The following is a 21453-nucleotide window of genomic DNA, read 5'->3' as shown; positions in this document are numbered from 1 at the left end:
GGAAAGGGGTGGAGAAGACTCACCTGCCTCCGAACAGCCTTGGCTCACAAGTGCCAGGCACCCCTGTGCTCCCATTCCTATGGGTGAGAACCAGTCCCATGGCCACACCCAAATTGCAAGGGCAGCTGGGAAACGTAGTTCTTGTCCGGGCCACCACTCGCGAGGAGGGAACAGAAATGGTGGATAATCGGCTGGGGTTGCCACGGTATCATCCCATTTTAGAGGTGAGGAACCTGGGGTGCGGAGGGGTTCAGCCACTGCTTCAAAGTCACACAGCAGGCTCAGAACCAATCCCGGGAGGTGAAGGTTCCCTGCAGGGCTGGCAGGCAGTGCATGCTGGCCACAGGGCACTGCTTATGTGCACCTTCCCAGCCTCCAGCTTTGGTCACGCGGCCCCGGCCTGACGTTTCCTGCCTTGGCTGCTGGCTCCCCTGCACTCCCCCCATCACCTTATCGCCCTGGGGACCGCCCCTCCTCTGCAGGTGCCCGTGCTGAAGCCCATGGATCTGATGGTGGAGGTGAGCCCACGGAGGGTCTTTGCCAATGGCCACACCTACCACATCAATTCCATCTCCGTCAACAGCGACTGTGAGACGTACATGTCGGCAGATGACCTTCGCATTAACCTCTGGCACCTGGCCATCACCGATAGGAGCTTCAGTATCCTTTCCAGCTGCGGGCAGGGGGCTTCTGGGTGGGGGCGGTTGGCTCAGTTGTAAGCGAGCCGACTTGGGGGCTTCTGCTTTGGTGCAACGTCTCCAGTGAGTGAGTGAGGCCCGGATTCGGAACCACAGTGAGTTGCTTTATGAAGACTTTAAAGCCGTGGCTGCCGAGGGTTCTGTTCGTCCCCTTGCCTTCTCCAGGTGGTAGTTTTCCATGTCGTTCTGGGACCTCATCAGGGGCCACGGAGGAGATAGAGGCCTGGGGTCAGCCCTCCTGGGTTGTGGCCCAAGGCAGGGGCTTCAGTGCTTGATGAACAGCCTCGGGGTCCCAACCAGGGCTTAGAGTGAGAGTTGAGGTGTCACCTGCCCGGTTGGATGGGACCAAAGGGGGACCCTGCCTGGTGGTCCCCTGTGTCTAGGCAAGCTAGGGGCAGTCCTGACCCCACTGATAAGTGGAGAAAGAACTCTGTACAGAAGCCAGGCCTGGGAAGGGCCGCAGGGGACAGACCAGCTAGGGTTGCTAAGGTGTCGGGCCTTGCAGACCAACAATAATAATCATACACAGTGCGGCTCTCTGCCTGGCCTCAGCATGTGTTCACGTTCACTCACATCACCCTGACAACAACCCAGGAGGTAGGTGCTATCGTGGCCTTCTTTACAGATGAGGAAACTGAGTCACGGGGAGCCCCAGTTAACCTGCTCAAAGCTCACACCTAGCAAATGTCCAGCCCAGGCCCCCCAGCCCCGGATCCCCATGTCCAACCTTCACATCCAGCTGCCCTTTGTGAAGGATGCCTCTCAGGTGTGCAGTGGCAGGGCGTGCGAGGCCCCCCACCCCCAAGAGTTCTCGTGCAAGCTGACGGTCTCCAGGTGTCCGCTCTGTGTGGGGTGCCGGGCAGTTCTTGCCATGAGAAGCTCCCAACACGGGCTGTCATGCCTGCTATTGCTCCCGCCTCACCGGTCAAGAGTGGGTTGTGTCCCTCGGGGCAGAAGCTAGGACTGGCCGGGAGGGCGTTTGGGAGCCAGAAGGAGCAGCCTGGAAGGTCTGAAGGAGAAGCAGAGGGTAGCAAACGACTTCTGAGGGCCGAGAGCTAGGCACCTGCCAGAGGCCAGTGGGCAGGGAGACCCTGGGAACGGGGAGAAGGGGGCTCGGAGGGGCAGAGAGTGCCACCCGCTGTTCCTGAGCCCAGCAAGAGGATGTAGGGCAGATGTGGGGCCTCGCGGTCAACGTGAGCCTCTCTCTGTGGGAGTCTCACTCTGCACATTCAAGCTCGCTGACCTTGGTGAGTAGCCAGATCTCTGGGAGCCTCGGACTCCTCACCGGCCCCTCCCCGCTGGGACTGCAGGGTTCAGGGAGCCCCGCCGAGATGCACCCAGCACGGAGCTGGTGCTCTGCGTGTTGGGAAACGTAAGCGTCTGTCTCCTTCCTGCCCCGAGGGAGCGAGTGCGATGAGCCTGGAGGGTGGAGGTGGATGGTCACAAAGGTTCAAGGAGGAGCTGAGGCTGGAACAGCTTGGAAGGAATGGAAGCTCAAATTTGGCTTGGTGGACAGGGCTGGGCTGGGCATCTGCCTGACCTTCCGTTCAGGCTGAAAGCCTGGTAGGTCCCACCCCCTCCCCGATGGGAGAGCTTCAGTTGGTCGGGACTCTTCTGTTGCAAGGGTTAGAACAGTTCATCCCCATTGGCTCAGGCAAAACGGCATTTGTTGACTTATGGACCGTGAGAAGGCTTCAGGCACAGGTGGATTCAGGGGCTGAAACAATGTCATCGGATCTCTCTCTCTGCTTCTTGCCTCTGCTCTCTGCTCTAGAGGCTTGTCTTAGGTGCCACGTGGCGGCAAATGGGGGCCAGCGGCACATGTCCCGCCCTCCCAGAGTAAAGTCCAAGAGACAAGAGACCAGTTTTCTGTGAACTGTCCCACTATAAGCCCCCAGATGGCACCCCATGGGCTCTGATTGGGCCTCAGGGGCACCTCCAAACCCATGACTGGGGTGGGGGGGGGGATGCAGTGCTCTCACTGGCCAGGCCTGAGTCAAGGGTGATGGAAGAGGGTCAGTGGGGGGGGATCTCCTGCCAGGCACTGCCCCAGCAGTTGGGGGCCCCCACGGCGGGCCACACAGCCAGACGTCGGCTGCCAGGTGTGAGGTGTGGGCCAGCTTCCTAGCAGAGTGAAACGAGTCACATGGGAGCCCCAGGTCTGCACACGAGGTGGGCGTGGGACTCGCGTGTACCTGCAGCGGGCCGTCCTAGGTGCTTCCTCCCAGCGCCGTGCGGTGCACGGAGCCGTTTGCCGTCGTGAGCTCGCCTGGTGTGCGTGTTGGCGTGAAAGTTGCGAAGCGGTTACGCATCATCAGCCCATTTTACAGATGAGGAAAGAGAGGTTCCGGGAGACGGGGGGGCTGGGCTGACAGGGGCAGAGCTGGGACTCGCGCTCAGGCCGCCGAGGCCTGGCCCCAGGCGGCTTGGCCTACCCTTGGGCTGCCCGCTGCAGCCACCCTCCTGGTTTCCACTCCCGGGCTGCTATGAAGATTCGGTAGCATTGTGAATGCCCACAGCCCTTAAAACCTGTAAAGCCCTGAAGCCGTGTAAGGGCTAGCGTATCATTCATTCATTCAGCCATTAAGGCCTGGTGCCTCCTCTGGCCTGGGCCCCGTGCAAGCCCTGGGACACAGGGGCAATGGAAGAACTCGGCCCTGCCGGTGGGGGCCTCCTTCCGCGTCAGGGACGTTGCGCTGCTTTGGTGGGCATGGCAGGGCGAGGATGCTGGGAGGGGCCGGGCTCCTAATGTCAGTGGTTCCAGAAACCCCCTCACGCCTGCTCCTGTGTCTGTGTTCCTTCATTTTCCCAATGTTTCTAGTTTCTATTCATTTTCTTAAAAAAATTTTTTTTTTTTTATTAGAGAGAGAGAGAGAGAGAGAGAGCGTGAGCAGGGGAGGAGCAGAGAGAGAATCTTGCTCGGCACAGAGCCCAGCTCGGGGCTCGATCCCACGACCCTGGGATCGTGACCTGAGCCGAAATCAAGACTCAGACGCTCCACCAATGGAGCCACCCAGGTGCCCCTCTGTTAATTTCCTTTAAGTCAAGTTGCTTTCTTTTTTGTCTTTTTGTCTAAATTAACGTGTTCTAAATGCGGCTGCCATAAGTGAAAATAAAACCTATGACCTATCACAAGCGGGATGAAATGGTGAAGACAAATGCTATGAGAACAGGACAGCGGGAATAAAATCGTCCCTCCGCCCCGGCCAGCGCAACTTCCTGTGATAGTGCAAATATCCCAGCTCTGGGCAGGCTGGTAGGTAGCTGCCGGCCGTGTGTGCTGGGGCAGCACCTAAAATGTGGCTAGGTTGACCACGGAACGGAGCTTTTTATTTAGTTTTGTTTCAGTTAATTCAGATTTCAAGTTAAACAGCCACCCGTGGCGGCCGAGCTGGACGGTGGATACAGCCTCTGTTGGAGGCCGGTTCTCAGTCAAGGATGGAGATGAAAACGTGCTTGAAGCCAGAGCATAGCAGCATGGAATGGAGGCTTTCTCCCTTCTCCATCAAATGGATTGGAAAATAATTGGAGACTTTTCTCAGTGTATGAATCTGTGCTGGGAAGGCTGTGCCTGCCCCTCTCCTCGCTGCACTGTAAGCATGGGGCAGGGGCAGCACTGCTCAGCCCGGGGGGCGTCCTGGGCTGCGTGTGTGTGCCGTGGGTGGACTGGATTCCAGCGGGCAAGCTGGAGGCCAGGAGCCCAGCGGGGAGATCCAGGGAGAGACGGCGATGGGCCGGCAGCGTCACGGCCATGAGCAGGAGTCAGTGGAGTAGTGAGGCAGGAGGCCGTATCGTGACTGCCTTTTGGACCAACGTGGCCACAGGACGTTGGAACAGGCTAGTTGTGAGTAAGAGAAGAGGGTTGATCCGCCACAGGACTGCAGGCCCAGTTGTCCTGAGTCCTCACTGGCGGCTGTGCCTCTTTGCCCTATTTAAACACACAGATTGCGCCCCGTCCGCGTGTTGGGGAGCACACCATTCACGGCTGTATTTGCTGAGTACCTACTTGTGCCAGACGTTTGAATTAGCTAGGCAAAGTCCCCTGCCCCCCTGGAGCCAGCAGACAATAAACCATTAATATAAGGAACAAGTGACAAACCCAGCACGTCCATGCAAGCAGCGGACAAGTACCATGAGCCCACGGGGCGCGGCGGTGTGCATTGTGTCGAGCCCTGTCTACCTGCGTGGCCGCGGGTGTGGGCTGGGTGGGGGCTGCGTGAGCCGGGGCGGTTGTTTGGCCAAGTGAGGGTGCCTTGCAGGCAATGGCAAAAACGACGACTGACCCTAAGGTCTAGGCCAGGTGAGGAGGAGACGGCTAGTGACCAGAGAGGAGCACGCGTCATTGGGGGGTCTCCCTGGGGACCCAGGAGTCTTCCCTGGCTGCAGGTCCTGCCACATAACGGCACGTTAGACGTGTGTGCTGCCTCTTAACTTTGTGAAGGTGAACTGGCTGATCGGAATATAAAGACGGGCCCGTGCCTTGAGGTGGAGGAGTGTGCGTCCTGCAGAGCTGGGCCCCGGGTAGCCCCCGCCTGTGGAAACAGTACCCTGGAGGCAGACAGAAGGAGTGGAGTGGAGTCTCCAGGGGTGGGTGGTTGTGGAAACCTCCCGTTCAGACCGATTCATCAGGGAACCACGCTGTACGTCGCTCCCTGTGGCCCGCTGCTGTTTTGGCCACCAGAGCGACAGGACACGGGGGCCCGGAGCAGAGACCGGCACCCGCCCCGTGGAGGTTGGCCTCCCTGGCGGGGAAGGTCAGGTCTGTCGGCTGCGGGTGTGATGATAGGTTCCTACGCGGCTGAGTGATTAGAAAAGGTGTTTCATTTCCACCGCAGGAGGAGGCCGGCAAGGCCTGCTGAGCTGGGGAGTTGCTCCGAATCTGGACACCCATCTTGTGCCCGTAACTCCTGGGGGCTTCGGCGCCTGGGGCTTCCCATTCCTTCGACTCTCGCCCTCTGGTGCCTTGCCTTGCCCTGACACTGCTGTTCAATGTCAAGGCCACTGGAAGTTCGCTGCTGTGGTACCACCTCCGCAAGTCGGAATGTAACACCTTCAGTCTAAGCAGAATTGCTTTGTAGTGAAGGTTTTAAGAGACGGGAAAGCTTCTTGAATAAGGGAGAAATGGTGGGTGTCGTTTTGACCGGTGAGAAAAGGTGGTAAGAAAGCTCACTCCGAGGCCCCTTCCTCTGCTAATTTGAGCACTGGTCATTCTGAGCAGAGGATGGGGGGGCCTGGTGCTTACTGAGCCCCTCTGTGTGACAGGACACACGTGATGCAGCGTCTCCTTCCTCTCCCTCACCCACAAGCTAGAAAGAGGTGCCAAGCCCTTTCCGCTTCCCCCCTGGACGGCTCTGGAATCATGCCCTCTTCTCCTTCTCTGCCAAAGGCCCCACTGGGGCTGGACCATTCCTGCTTGGCCTGTTGCCCGGATCCCACATTGCCCAGCCAGCCGGCCCTCCGCAGAGCTGTGAGAGTTGCTCATCAGAACCTCTGATCTGACCTCATCAGGCCCCTGCTTAAAGCTCAGTGGTTCCCGTCAGCTTCTGGAAAAAGTTGAAATCCTTCAGCGGTGCCCTAGGGCTCTTCATAACCAGCCCCCGCCCACCTCCCCAGGCTCCTGTGTATCAGGCTTATGTACACCTTCAGGCCATTAGGTTTCCCTTAATGTTATGGGAGGGGTTTAAGAGAGGGGGTGCTCTGTCTTCTGCTGGTCCTTCCTGGGATCATTCTTGCTCCCTCTCAGCCTGGCTGGCTGCCATGTGGCCATAAGTGTCACCCATAGCCCCCTCTGCTCTGTCTACTCTGCACCCCTCCTGGGCTATCAGAGCCCCTCTGGGCCCACACTTCCTGGTCACACTGGGCTTTCCTCGTCTCTTAATATGACCGCCTCTTCTATTTTCTGGTGAAACCCTCAAGATTCAGTGCACCCAGTCTTAGCCCTCTCTGTATCCCCATGTATAATGCAGGGTCCAGCACATAGCAGGTGCTTATGAATGGTCGTACACGGTGACTTTGGACGGAGGAGTTCCAGTCTCCATCTGGTCTTAGGGATGTAGACACCTCCTTGTGAATCTGGGCTCCAGGGGCCTCAGAGATCCTGAACACTAAAGAGCAGTGGTCTGGGCTCTGGGGTCTGGCAGACCTGTGCTCAGATTCCTTGTTTAACCCCCTTGGCCACCAATTTCCACCAATGTAAAATGGGCCACGTTCCTTATCCTAAGGATATTTGTAAGGAATGAAGAAATCACGCACGTGAAAGGCCTGGTAGTACTCGGGGCCCAGCAGGGGGCCAGTATTTCCCTCCTGAACAACAGATCCTCAGATATTTAAGGCTGGTTCTCATAAAATCCCTGCATTGTTTCTGGTTGTCAAAGCCCCTTTTTTAGTCCAGCACTGTGCCCACATCTGTTTAAACAACCTCTCACGTCCTTTAATACCAACATTTGAGACAGGCAGCTCTGAGCGATTTTTCTTGAGCTTGATGCTTCTTAAAGGTAACAGATTGCACAGAGGGTCTCAGCTGATGGGCCTCTGCTTTATTTTTAGCACTCGGAGAACTGTGAAGATGGTTCAATTGATTTTTCTCCCCTCTGAGCGATTTCTCATGGTGGAATCTGGCACTGCACCAAGCCTTGGTCTGGAACAAATTCCTAATTGCCATTTATAGAGCAGGTCCTGAAGCTAGGTGGGATGGTGTGGCAATAATTAGGGGTAAAGGCTCCAAACCTCGGTCAGCACACTGCTGCCTGTGGGCTGGGAGTGTTCCCCATGCTGAGAGCAAAGGAAGGGACTTGCTGAGGCCCCTCCACGTGCCAGGGTCTGTGATTAACGAAAAATCTGAAGCTTGGCACCCAGCCTGCCTCACTCACTGGCCACCCTGCCAGTCACTTAGCCTTCCTCAGCCTTGCTTTTCTTGTCAATTCAGTGGAGTGTGACTCCTGTGCTGGGGGCTGTCAGGGTAGAATGGCTGGAGAGCACAGGGCGTGATGTACTGTAGACAGCCCACACTGGCCCTGACCTGCTGTCAGGCACCCTCCAGGCTACCTTCTTCCATCCTCCCCTAGTACCACTCTGCAGAGAAGGAACAGGAGCATCTGCTCAGAAGTGCTTGAGTCTGAATCCCCCAAATCAGTTTCCACCCAGGAAGCATGTCGTTAAGCTATTAGCACACGACTGTTTTGGGGGCTCAGCAAAGGCCAGGCTTCCCAGGGGCTGAGCCCCGGTGCAGCTGTCCTTGGTGCTGACCCCGAGCTGAGCGCCCACGGACCTGTCCATGGTGCTGACCCGGGACCCAGCTCTCGTGCAGCTGTCCGTGGTGCTGACTCCATTGTCCGCCAGAGCATCATCTTCCTCACCACCTCGCACACCACCTCGCACACCACTGTCACCTCTTACTGAACACTTACTCTGTGCAAACAGTGCTCTAAGCACATTGCAAGTATTAATCTATTTAATCCTCCTGACAACACTGTGGAGTAGGCATTATTGACATCCCCCTTTCGCAGACGCAGAAAGTGAGCCACAGGAAGGTTAAGTAATTACCCAGAGTTACCCGGCTGGGAAGTGTCAGGGCCTAGGATTCAGACTTGGGGCCTCTGGATGCAGAACCTATGCGATTCACTGTCATGCCACACTGCCTCTCAGTCATGATAGTGACAACCCCAGAACAGCCACCGTTACTCCACCTTCGATCTGCAGGCACTTGTGCCTTAAACCCTTAGAGCGACTCGCCTGTGTTGCTGTCATTCCTTCCATTTTGTGGGTGTGGAGATGGGCTCGGAGAAGTGGGTGCACTTGCCCATGGCCCGTCCAGCCCCATCAGTACAATGATGTTTCCTGGCTCTTTTCTTGGATCCTAAGGGAGAGCGGGTGCTTTTCACTGCACTGCAGGACAGAGTAGGGGTTGCTTGGTGGCAGAGGTGACACAGGTGGCTGAGTGCGCAGGCCATAGCTGTAGTTTCTTTTTATATATTTTTTTAAGTTTATTTATTTTTGAGAGAGAGAGAGAGAGGAGCAGAGAGAGGGAGAGAGGGAGCCCCAAGCAAGCTCCACGCTGTCAGCGCGGAGCCCGATGTGGGGCTTGAACTCACGAATCATGAGATCATGACCTGACTTGAAATCAAGAGTTGGACACTTAAACCGCTGAGCCACCCAGGTGTCCCAACAGCTGTAGGTTTCTAACATACCCTCTAATCATGGGGACGTGAGACTCTGCCGTGCTTCTGATCCCTCCTGAAAGGCCTCCATGGCATTTCTGTGACACACTCCTGATTAAAACCCCCTTGACCACAGTCTGGAGCCCCGTCTCCCACCCTCTCCCCGCATTGGGGCTCCAGCTGGCTGCCGTGTCACAGCTCCTCAGCCTTCTGTCTGTCTCATGTGGAACTCCCCCGCTTTCCCTCGGATGATCCTACTCTTCTCAGTCCTCGGCTTGATGCCTTTGGCTCCCCGAATCTCCACACCAGCTCAGGGCCTTGCCAAAAATCCTATCCCGTACACCCTGTGTGTCTCTCCTGGGGGAGTATCGTGGGTCTCTCTGGTGTCACTGCTGGATTAGAAGCCCTGGGAGAGGAGGTCAGGATGGGCTCCAGTTTGCCCTTTCTTAGCCACCCGGGTGTGTGTCCCAGCACTGTCTTGCCTAGGGTTTCTGTCTCAGCTCTTAGGAGCCAAGGCATGCAATTCAGCACAGACCCCCAAGTCCTTGTTTTCTTGGGGGGGGGGTCCATTATTGCACACCTGGCAACCAGCTTAACTTTGTGTTTTTCCAGAGGAAGAGAAAGCCTCTGATTCTGATTTGATAAACTTTAATTATTGCTAAAGGTACTAACCTTGTACTGGGGCCTTTTAAAAAAACACACGTATCTCCACATCACTTTTTTTAATTTATTTTATTTTAATTGCTAGGGCCTCTGACTTACGTCATCTCATTAAATCTTCATCGTAGCCCTGCAAAACAGATTTTATCAATGCATTCTACAGATGAGAAAAGCAGGGTGCAGAGAGGTTGAGAAGGTTTCTGGAGGTCACACAGCTGTTTACGGTGGAGCTGGCCTGTCAAGTCCCAGTCTTTGTGACTCAGAACTGAGTGCTCTCTCCCTGTCCAAGTACTTGGGAAGGACATAAGCTGGCTTGTGGTAGAAGTGTGCAGACTGGCTCAGCACATGGAGAAGACCTACAAGGGTTTCAGTGGGCTTGTACAGTGAACGTTTACCCAGAATCCCCCTCTCTCCATGGCCCTGTATGGCTCCGGCGATTAGGCTCTTCTCTCTGAGCAGAATCACACCATCACAGTAAGTTTCCAAGAAGAGAAGGGAAGAGGCTGTCATGGGCTGAATTGTGTCCCACCAAAATACATATGTTGATGTCCTAAGTCCTAACCCCAGGACTTCATAATGGGATTGCATTTGGTCCTTAAATGGGTGATTAAGGCAAAACAAGTCTGCTAGGGTGGGTTTAAGCCACTCATCTATGACATCTGCTGTGGCAGCCCGAGCAAATTCATACAGAGGCAAATGTTGCCAGGAACCTCATACAGGATCTGACGTGGTTTGGCCAGAGTGCTCATGGCTCATCTTTGTAGCTAGGGCATCTCTTGGAGAAAATCTTCTGAAAAAATCAGCTCAGCTGGCTGTGCCCCAACAGGACTGTGTCCGTGTGCAGGAGGCCTTCTGGGGCACCTGCACACCCAGTGTCCCTGGAGAGCCTGTCAGGGAGGCTTCTCGTGGCGTGGTCCTTGGCAGAACTGCCTCTGTCCTCACTCGCTAGCTGCTCAGTCACCATGGGAACCGCCTCTCCCATCCTGATTGCCTGTTCCCGCAGAAACATCTAGATAAACCATGCTTTGCTCAGTTAAATCAATGGAGCCCAAGGCTGCATCCTTCTCATTACTGAACTCCCCCACCCACGCTGTTGGCACCCACCTTGCAGGGTCACGGGCCAGTCCAGTGTGCCCCAGCAGCAGGGCCCTGCGGTTGTGTATTGGGTGGGGATGCACTTAGTCCAGAACAGAGGGCACGCGGGGAGAAGCGCCTCCTGGGAGTTAGGAAGCCAGGACTCTGTCCCCGCTCACCCATGCTCCACACCTGGCCCTGCACAAGCCACTCCCTGCCCTGGCCTCCTTCGTGGGAGTGGAGGGTGGGCGGTCTTTCCCACAGGGATGCAAGGTGCCTGGCCTGTGGGTGCAGGGCCGGGGGCTGCCCTCCACGGCTCTCTGAGGCTGTGACAGTGTCTCCAAGCTCAGTTAGTTGCTGCGTCTTCATAGAGCCATTTTTTGTGACCTTGCCACTGAAGTCTGTCCCGATGTTAGTGAATATTTGTGTCCTTCTCTGATGTTGATGGGATTGTTTTCATATCCGTTTCTCCCTTGAGCTCCTTCTCAAACAAATCAGTGACGTTTATTCATTTCATGTGCCGGACTCATCTTATGGCCGGTGGAGGAGTGTGGCGCTTTGTGCCTGTGCCCACACCCTGCACAGGTGGGAGGGACGAAGATCAGAAGAAGGAGGGCCGCTGGAGGTGGAGTGACCTTCTCCCCGACATGTCAGAGGCTCTCCGTGTGGGGCCTCCTGGCGTTGCAGCTCCGGGCACCGAGGGCTGGCAAACGGTTCTCCACGCTGATGTGACCCTGCCTGGCTTCAGGCCATCAGACCGTGCCTTTGGCAGCAGGAGATAAAGGAGTTTCTATAAAAATCTCTGCAAACCCGATGACTCAGCAGAAGGCCTGCCTGGATTAGATGCCGGTGTCCTTGGCAATAAGAGCTACAGACTTTGCTGTAGGGCGGGACAAACGGGCCTGTTTTCTGAGCTCCGCCAACACCCCCCAGGCAAGGGCCAGAGCTCACAGGGCTGTGCCAGGCGCCGGAGGACATCCTCATGCTGGGGGAGGAGCCAGGCCAGCGAGGCTGTTTTACACACTGGTCCTGTGTGGGGGTCAAGAGGGAAGGTTCCTGCTACAAAATCAAGATCGTGGTCCTTCTTCTTGGCCCTGGGCCAGCAGAGAACAGCCCTGGGGGCCAAATCCACCTGTTCATAAAGTTTTATGGTCTCTCAGCCACTCCCATTCATTTACATGCTGTCTGTGACCCCGATAGAGCAGGAGGGTTGAGTATCGAGGTGAGATCTTATGGCTCCTATTCCTAAAATGTTTACTGTCTGGCCACTTACAGACATTTGCCTGCCCTGGATCTAGAGCAACACACCCACTCACACTTGGGCCCTGAAGGAAGAGGGATTCATCGTATGACATGGAGGCAGGAGCCAAAGGCTTCGAGGAGCCAGAGACCTCCTCCTCCAGGGGGCGCTGGCCCCTCCATGCCCACCCAGGCTGTCAGGGGCCAGGGTTTATGCTTCTCACCCCTGCTCTGCTTTGCCCCATCACACAGTGGGTGTATTGCCAGCTCTGGAATCCGACTCAGTCCCAGGCTGCCCTCCCCCCGCCTCTGCCGAGTCCCCAGAGAGTGGCTCTTCCTTGCTGAGCCTCTATTTCCTCGTCCACGGGCTGGGGTACAACGCATTCACCGGTGGAGAGGTTTGAGCAGGACACAGATGTGAAGCTGGGCTGGAGTTATTTATTTCTGTGAGAGAGAGACACAGAGCACGAGCAGGGGAGGGGCAGAGAGAGAGGGAGACACAGAATCCAAAGCAGGTTCCAGGCTCCGAGCTGTCAGCACAGAGCCCGACGTGGGGCTTGAACTCCCAAACCATGAGATTGTGACCTGAGCCGAAGTCAGACGCTCAACCGACTGAGCCACCCAGGTGCCCCGTGCCAGTCCCCTCCTTAAAGGACCCCTCCACCACCACTCCCCTGGCCTGGAGTCTCCCTGAGCCCTACTGTTCATCTCCACGTGAAGGGCTTCTTCCCCTTGAGAGGGTTTGACACTTCCTGTACCCACCCCCAGCCTGGATTGGAGGGGCCTGAGACGGGCTGGTTGGTTCATTGACTCCAGCGGCTGTTCACTGGGCACCTGCCATGTGCCAGGCACTCCTCTAGGCACCGAAGGTGCAGCAGCGATCCAGACAGGGCCCTGCCCTCGCTGGGCAGCTGGGCAGTGAACAAATAAGCATGACGAGATGTCTGTGGTACTCGTGCAATGGCCGGGCCACTGCTCCCCGGCTCCCGGGAAGCATGAGTTTCCCGTGGATGTCAGAACAAATTTCCACAAACTGGCGGGGTGGGGGTGGGGTGGGGCTTACAACAGAAATCTCAGTTCTCGAGGCCAGAAGTTTGCAGTCAAGGTGCTGGGAGGGCTGTGCTCCCTCTGGAGGCTCCCTCCTGCCTCTCCCAGCCCCTGGTGGCCTCACGCCTTCCTGGAAAAGTACCTGGTGCTCAGTTGCGGGGTGTGGCATCGAGCAGGTTCACCTTCCCTCTTCCTTCTCCTCCTCCTCCTCCTCTTCCTCCTCCTCCTCCTCCTCCCTCCATGACCTGCTCCTCTCTCCACCTACCTGGTCAGCAAACTTAGTTGCCAAGGTGTGACTGGAGTTTAAATGCACGCCCATCACACAGTTGGAGCACAGCTATATGGAAAACAACATGAATAATTCATCCGGCTTTGCCAGGGGGAGGGGCTTGCCGATGAGTCTAATTACGCTCGTTCCCCAGGGAGGCCAGTATGCCGTAAACCTCGTGAGGTGCTGCGTACGTGTGGGATTCATGCAGCTGCCCGTGAAATGGGGGAAGGCCACCTGGGGGTCAGTCCTCCCAATGAGAGGGTGCTCCGGGATCATGCCCAACCCCTCGTTTCGCAAATGGGGGACGCTGAGGCTTGAGGACTGTAAGTGACGTTTGCGTGCGGCCCTGAGCATCCGAGAGAGAGCTGAGACCGGATGCTCAGCCCGGGGCCCCCGGCTTCTGACCCAGCACGGGGCTGGCCAGAGTCAAAGCCCCCACATCAGGTCACGTTTGGACCAAATGTCTCACAGTCCACGTGCACAAGGCCACATGGGTGTGAGTCAAGGAGGAGCGTTTGCACTGTGCGTTCCGTTTGGGGTATAGTTCAGGCCCGGCTTTGTGATGTGATGAAGGAGTTCCACAGTGACAGCCCCACTCGGCAATTAATCCTTTCACACACCCGCCTGCACCCGGGAGGAGCCAGGTAGCAGGTGCAGGGCGGGTCCTGTGGCGGGCTCAGCAGGAGGTCTTGGAGAGGCTGATCACAGGGGATCAGGCTGGGTGGCCATGCCCCGAAGGATGCCCTGCTGTCCTTTACATGTAGGCATGGCTCTGGCCCTGGGATGCAGAGGCGCGGGACCCCCTGCCCGGACTCAAGGACCCCTTGCCCTGCGGGGGCCCCAGCACATCCGCTGCCACTATGGCTTGGTCTTCCTCCTCCCGGGTCATGCGGGAATGCGTTTCACGTCCGTCTTTCCCTGGCACCCACTGTATCCAGAGCCCTTTGTTTGAAACAGCAAGAGATTTCCGGAGTGATGCTTGGGCTGTAAGTCCTGGGCTGTGAGTGGGACCCGGGCATTGGAGGCTCTGTCTCCCGAGCCCACACACAGGACCCTTGGTCCCCGCGCATCACCCTCGGCCAGCTCTGTGTCACCTGGTTCAGGCCTGTTCGCTGCAGACCTGATTGTGCCCCCGTGTACTTCTAAAAGCCATCACACCTCGTACCTGTTTCTAACGACTGTTGTCATGAGGCTGTCACGAGTGGTTAAGCATGATGGGGTCACGGGAAGCGTGCACTCTGGAATCCAGCAAAGAGGCCACACCCATTTGCTTGGCCTTGAGCCCCGCGTGAGTCTGGGAGCAGCACGTGGGGGCCGGGAGAGGAGGCTTCCGGGCCCTCCCGCTGCGCTTTCTGGTACCAGTGCACACAGCTTCCCAGCCTGGCCGTCTCTGTGAAAAGTCTCATAAACACTAGCCTCAGTCTCCATGAGCCAGACATCTGGTAAATGTGGGCGGACGGCTTCTGAGCTCATGCCGTGACTCACAATGAACGACAGTCGTAAACTGGGCAACAGGGGTCGTTGCGTGCGTCAGAGTTTTGGTCGTTGTGGAGGCAGAGCGATCCACGTCCGGGGTTCGGACGTCACGCCTCTGCTCCTCGTCCATTGAGGTGCGTTCTAGAACATCTCGAGGTGGGAAAGTGAATTGGCTTTGGACGCTGAGGGGGTCAGGAGGGTGGGTTGTGTGTAGGGACAGGTGATCTGAAAGTCTCTGAGGCTTGGAACAGCCGAGGGGGATTTCATAGCAGGTGACCCGAGGCGCGGGTCCCACAGCAGATGGCCAAGTGTCATGCACACCGCGTGCTGGCTCTCAGAGCTCCAGCCTGGGAATGACGCATGGCACCTGTCACTTCTGCCCTCCATCCTTCGGGAAAGCAATAAGGGAGCCGGCTGCGCCGAGTGCCATCGGGCGGATGGACAGGTACCCCCGTCCCCTCCCCCTCCCCCCACTCTGATGGGAAGCCGAAACAGGCAAGGTATTTCACCATATCCCGCTGAGTCCTGTTCCCCCGGAAGTCGTCTCTCCGTGAAACGCGGAGTAAACACGTGTCCCCTGATGAGTGACCCCACCGGGACTCCAGGCCGGCCAGCGTTCCTTGGAGCCCTGGCCACTTTGGTGTCCCTCCTTTGATGTTTGTGGCCCGAGTTCTGCAGAGAGAATTTAGTCTTGGCTTTTTCTCTCTTACGGTTCAGTCTCATTTTCCGTGATTTAATCTCTGCTGCTTATCGTACGAGAAAACCGCAGTTTTTCGCAGCTCGGGCTCCTTTTCCCTCCTCTCGATATTTTTATGCGATTCTGAGTGTCTGGTTAATGATGGGTTTCCTGAAGCAGTATTTGAGCACGCAATATCGTGAGCACACACACCCTCCTCGGTGCCTCACGCAGATTCAGCATTCTTTCGGACGTTTTATGAACTCTCACGTTTACACAAGTCAGGAAATGTCTCTCATTGAGGCTTTGGCAGGAGGGGCAGGGAGAGCTGATGGCAGGAGGCGTCTCAGAGTTTCCATCCCATTCTTTCCAGACAATAAAAGATAATAATGGCAGCTGATATTCACTGAGCTCTGTGATATATAAAACAGCGAGCAAGGGGATTTGCCGCTTCTAATTTTCACAGCAAGACTGTGTTAGCCCTGTCGATCCATTTTACAGAAGAGGAAACCGAGGCACGAAGAGCTAAGGAACTTCCCCCTTGATTGCACAGGCAACAGGTGGAAGAGCTGGGACTCAAACCCCAGACTCTGATGCCAGGGCCCACACACAGATGCAGGGGGAGGAGAGGGCATTTCAGCCAAAGGGAACGGCCTGGGCAGAGCCCCGCACAGGGCTGGGGAGTCAGAGACCAGGGTATCGCTGTCAGAGAGGAAAGTACCTTTAGGGCCGAGCGACTAGTGGGATCTGAAACTGAAGAGATAGAGGGTGGTGGAGGTGGGGCGGGGGGGGTGGGGTGGGAGTGCCAGGCCTTGAATGCTACACCAAGGGGTTCGGATTTGCTATTGTAGGCCACGAGGAGTGGATGGAAACTCAGCCTTACCCCTCGCTGCTGAGCCATCCTGGACAAGTTGCTCACCCTCTCTGGGCTCCAGAGTATCAGTCAGGGGTATTTCCTTTGCAAGCAACAGAATTCTTGGTCCTAGACAGAAAATGGATGAATTGGCTCCCGTATCTAGTCATCCAAGGGTCATGGAGTCCCTCCGTCGGCCCCTCTGAGGCCATGTGCTCGTCCCTCATGGTGATCGTGAGTGGAGACGACACAGATCAGCGCTGAGAACCCAGCAAGGAGAGAGGCTTTTCCCCAAAGGAGAACCTTGATGCTGTGGACAGAAGGGGAGCGGCTGCGGGGGTGGGGGAGGGGAGCCAAAAGGTGCCGCACCCCCAGCTCCAGGAGCTGGGAGCACCGAGTGGCGGGAGCACTGCCATTGCGCAGCAAGAGCCCTGCACGTACTAGGCCCTCAAACACGCCCTGCCTTCTCCTGGGCACCTGGTGTGGGGGATGGAGGGGAGGCCGGGCGGGCTGGTGGGTGCTGGCTGGGGACAGGGCGCAGGTCGGGTGGGAGGCAGCGGGTCCAGCCTGTAGGGACAGTGGACGGCACCCAGAAAGGCAGCTGGCGGTCGGTCGGACGTGCAGGTGTGCAGCTCAGAGGCTGTCTGGGGCTGGGGCTTCGTCCAGGGGTCTCGGGAAGGGGGAGGCCGCTCAGATGCGGGGCACGTGGGAAGGCAGGGCGGCGGCAGTCCCCTCCCTTCTCTGGCCTCTCCTTGATGGGGCCAGACATCGTGGACATCAAGCCCGCCAACATGGAGGACCTCACGGAGGTGATCACGGCGTCTGAGTTCCACCCCCACCACTGCAACCTCTTCGTCTACAGCAGCAGCAAGGGCTCCCTGCGTCTCTGCGACATGCGTGCGGCCGCCCTGTGTGACAAGCACTCCAAACGTAAGTGCCCGTTCCCCCCGGGGACCTGGTGGGCAGTGGGGGCGGCGGGGCTGTGCCCGGGGCGGGTGGGAAGGGTGCAGGCTGGGGGCCCGTGGGCTCCGTGCTGCTGTCGTGCCGCTGGCAGGGGGAGCCTGGTCTTGCCCCCCCCCACCGCCTTCCAAGTCCCTGCACAGGCTGGGGCTGCCCAGCTTCCAGGGACCGGGCAGCTGAAACCAGGGTCGGGGAGCGAGCTGGGAGCCAGAAGCTAAGGTGGACCCTACTCAGCTGGCACTTCCTCTGGGAAGCCTTCGCTGACCCCCCTACATTGGTTCAGGCCCCTTCTCTGTGTCCCCAGAGCTCCCAAAGCTTCCCTTTCACAGACTAGCCACAGCCTGCAGAACTTTCTGTGGGCTGGGCCGTCTACCCCAGCAGCCTGTGTGCTCCACAAGGTCACTTCCTCAGGCTGGAACCCTGACAGGGCCAGCCAGGGGGGATGCCAGGGGGGGTGCCGTGGGGGTCCGGGGCTGAACAAGGTCCGAGGAGCACGATGTGACAACCACCAGGACCACACAGTGGCTGACACTCCTTGGATACTCTGAGCCAGGCACCCAGACAGCTCTCTACCCACATCGTCTCGTCTTTACATGAGCTCTGATGGAGTCCAGCACAGAGGAGGGAGCTGAGGCTCCAGGGATGGGCCCAAGGTCACCCGAAGTGAAAAGCGGCAGGGCAGGACCTGAACCCAGGACTCTGAGATGCCCTGGCTGGTGCTCTCACCTCCAGCCTGGCCTGCTTGGTGCTGGGTTCCCCAGAGGCCCCTAAAGGCAGAGAGGATCAGGGGGTCAGGCCATGGTATCCTCCCTGGGTGACCTTGCAGTGGTAGCAGAGGGGCAGGGACAGGCAGGACCCCAGTCAGGAGGGTGGGGACTTTGGTTCATCTCTGTATTTACCTCAACAGTGTCTGGGAATAAACACTTGCTGAGTGGATGAATGAATGAATGAGTGAATGGATGAATAATGAATGAATGAGTGAATGAGTGAGTGAGTGAGTGAGTGAAAGAGTGAGTGACCAGTAAGCCCCTGGAGGTGGTTTCATTAGAGTTCTGTTAGGAGGGACTGGGTCACCTCTTCCCCTCGGGAGCCTGGTTTCCCGGGGCAGCCGGAGAGGGCGGCCCCTCCCCACGCCTTGGCCAGGCTGGGTCCCTACGTCTCGCCACACTGCTGTTCTCCGAGCACGTCCACGCCCCGCAGACACTCGGCCCCAGGAACACCTTCTCCCCGGCGCTGAGCCTTCCTCCTCCTGGGGGCTGAGTGGCCAGCGCAGGTCGGGGGGGACAGCAGATGTCCGTCTCTGAGCAGAGCTGGGGACACCGCCTGCTATGCTGCACACACGTCCCGCTGTGACGGCACGGCAGGAACCAGCAAACAGACGAAGAACTCACCACCGGGTGGTGCAATGGCAGGAGGTAGTAAGGGACATCAGCAACAGCCCCCAAAGAGCAGGGCGCAGGGAGGTCATCTCACCGGAAGTTACAACAGAACAGACACCTCGAGGTGCCGGGGAGTGAGCCATGCAAGCTCTGGGCGGAGAATGTTCTAGAAGGGGGACACTTCAGGGGCAGAGGCTCCGAGATGGAAGGGCACCAGCGTTGTCGGAGGGCGGTGACTAAGGGGAGGGGTGTCGGGAGCTGAGGTCCGGGAGACACGCAAGGCGGGTAACTCAGGACGCCTGTGGGTCGGGGGAAGGATCCGGTTTCGTCTTAAGGGAGGTGAGAAAGCAGCAGAGGGGTGAGGGCCGGGCATGAAGTCACGAGACAGGTGTTTGAAAAGAGGAAACCTGAGGGGTCAACGTGGAAGCGGGGGCAGGAGGAGGCCCTGCCCGGGGCTCACTGAGAAGAAGCAGCGGGCCCCGGGGGGGATGACGAAGGTGTGGAGACGGGTCCCGTCCTGGGCGTTCTCGGAAGGCTGAGCTGACGGGCTTTGCCAAGTGCGGTGTGGACCACGGCAGCTCCGTCCGAGGGTTGGTTTGTGCAGCGGGTGAAGGCGGGGCCCTTTCCTGGACGGACAGTGAGGACACTGGGGTGGGGGGCAGGGTGGCCGGGAGCAGAGACGGGACCGACAGGTGGGTTTTGGACCCAGTAAGTGTGAGATCGTATTGGGCCCCGGGGAGGGCTGTCGGGAAGGCAGCCGGAGGTCTGCAGTCAGGGGCGGCGGCTGGCCACAGATAAAGGTGTGGAGTCATCAGTGTACGGATGGATGGGAAGCCCCGGGGCCAGCTAAGACGCCCAGGGCGTGAGTGTGGACGGTGCCCAGCCCCTGAAGAGCAGCCCAGGGCCAAAACAGACGACCACAGGCTCCGTGGCTTAAAACAACGCAGATTTGTTCTCCGACGGTTCTGCAGTTCAAAAGTCTGACATGGGTCTTACCAGATAAAAAAATCAAGGTGTCGACAGGCCGGTTCCTTCTGGAGGCTCCACGGGGGAAATGCATACCTTCCTTTCTCCAGCTTCTGGGGGCACCTGCATCACTTGGCTCGTGGCCCCTCCCTCCATCTGCATAGCCAGCAGCGGCTACGGGCTCTTAATCATGCTGCATCACGTGACTGCCTCCCCTGCCCCCCCTTGCACACTGAAGGAGCCTCGTCATTACATCGGGCTGCACCTGGATAATTTAGGGAGCCCTCCCTACCTGAAGGTCAGCTGGCCGGCGGCCTTGATTTCCCCTTTGCCATGTAATATTCCATATTCCCAGGTGCCCCCTAACGGTTATTGTTCTGCGCCCTGGAGGGCATGGCCCCGACCACCTCATGCCCACCGTGTGTGGCTCAGGCCGCAGGTGCTCTGGAGATTTGCCCGGGTGCAACTCTGGGTCAGACTGGCACGGAACGAGGTTGGAGAAGAGAGGAGAGTCTGGGGTCCACCTCTGGGCCCAGCCTGAGCCCACATGGGCCCCATGGGAAGGAAGAGGGATGAGGCCTTGTGGTCCGGCCTTTTTCATAGGGGCCAAATTCGGAAACATTGTAAACATCCAACAGAGCAAATGACGAGGAATGACGACGCCGTCCGTGGTTCGGTCGTTTAGAACGTGGCGTTAGATTTGTAATGACACGAGGAAATGATTATGTTTTTTTATTATTATTATTATTATTTTTAATGTTTATTTATTTTTGAGACAGAGAGAGACAGAGCATGAACGGGGGAGGGGCAGAGAGAGAGGGAGACACAGAATCGGAAGCAGGCTCCAGGCTCTGAGCCTTCAGCCCAGAGCCCGACGCGGGGCTCGAACTCACGGACCGCGAGATTGTGACCTGAGCTGAAGTCGGACGCCCAACTGACTGAGCCGCCCAGGCGCCCCGGAAATGATGTTACAATATTTGGTGGGGGCAAGAAAGGAAGCTAATGACTATTTTACAAAAAAAAAAAAAAAAAAAAAAAAAAAGACACAGAAAAAACAAGGGAATGAAATATGCCCAGAAATTGTCCCTCAGTGCTGGGCTCTGAGAAAGTGATACCATGTCCTTCTCTACATCCGTCTGTGTATTTGTTTTAACTTGGATTTCAACTCTGATCCAGGAAGTGTGTGTGCGTGCAGGCGAGCTGGTGTCTGGGGAGCATGGAGACAGCTTTGGCACCCCACGCTGTTTGAATGACGGCAGGCGGGAGGTGGAAGTCGCAGTCACCCCTGGCTTTTGTCATCTGGCTTCCCCGGGGTCTGAGCGGGCGGCCACCTCCCTAGGCAGCCGTCACTTGTACGGTTCCCGAGCGCAGGCACACGTGTGCGGATTCCGGGCACGTCGCTGTCACACGCCTGGGGGTGTATGCCCTGCATGTGAATCAGCCCACAGACTAGAACTTTATTTTCGATGGCCCGTCTCCATTTGTGTTTCTTGCCTCTTCTCCGAGGGCCCCCGTGAACGTCGTAACTTTAGGGCCGCCTCTCCCTAGATCACACCGAGGTTCCCGAAAGCTGTTTTCTGCAGGGCCGAGGTAGGAAGGGAGGGACATGGTGGCTTCCGACCGCCGTGATCTCCTGCTGTGCCTGGGTGGCCCGTGGCCTGGGGGCCATGTCTCTTGCTGAGACAGTTTTGCATGAAGGCAAAAATTATGCTTTTTTTTTGCCTAAATGTTCATACGTGATGTTGGTCTTTAATTGTCTTTTCTTACACTCTCTCTGCTCTAAGATTATTCGGCTCTTGGAAAGTGAGCTGGGCCACTCTCTCTTTGCCTGGAACGGTTCGTTTAATATCTGGTCCTTGAAGTCTTAGTAAAACTCGTGTGTGCATTTGATTATTGGTTTATACAGATTTGCTATTGGAACAGATTCTGTTTTTTTGTTTTTTTTTTTACGTTTTTATTTATTTATTTATTTATTTTGAGAGTGCGAGAGAGAGAGAG

General features: G+C 57.2%; 1 protein-coding gene across 3 annotated transcripts in view; it reads left to right on the top strand.

Moving 5' to 3' along the window:
- The window catches only part of PPP2R2C (protein phosphatase 2 regulatory subunit Bgamma), a 138967-nt gene that overhangs the window by 94981 nt on the left and 22533 nt on the right, over positions 1-21453 (top strand). For all 3 annotated transcript variants that reach the window (XM_086705497.1, XM_086705498.1, XM_086705496.1), the window contains exons 5-6: positions 483-660; positions 16916-17080. In XM_086705497.1, the coding sequence (XP_086561623.1) occupies positions 483-660; positions 16916-17080 (343 nt within the window). The remainder of the gene's footprint in view (positions 1-482; positions 661-16915; positions 17081-21453) is intronic.

The sequence above is a fragment of the Puma concolor genome, chromosome B1 (genome assembly GCF_028749965.1).
Source record: "Puma concolor isolate L17-30 chromosome B1, mPumCon1.1.hap2, whole genome shotgun sequence".
NCBI classification, from domain to species: domain Eukaryota; kingdom Metazoa; phylum Chordata; class Mammalia; order Carnivora; family Felidae; genus Puma; species Puma concolor.
Note: the sequence above shows the minus strand (reverse complement) of the source record. Positions and strands in the feature narration are given on the sequence as shown.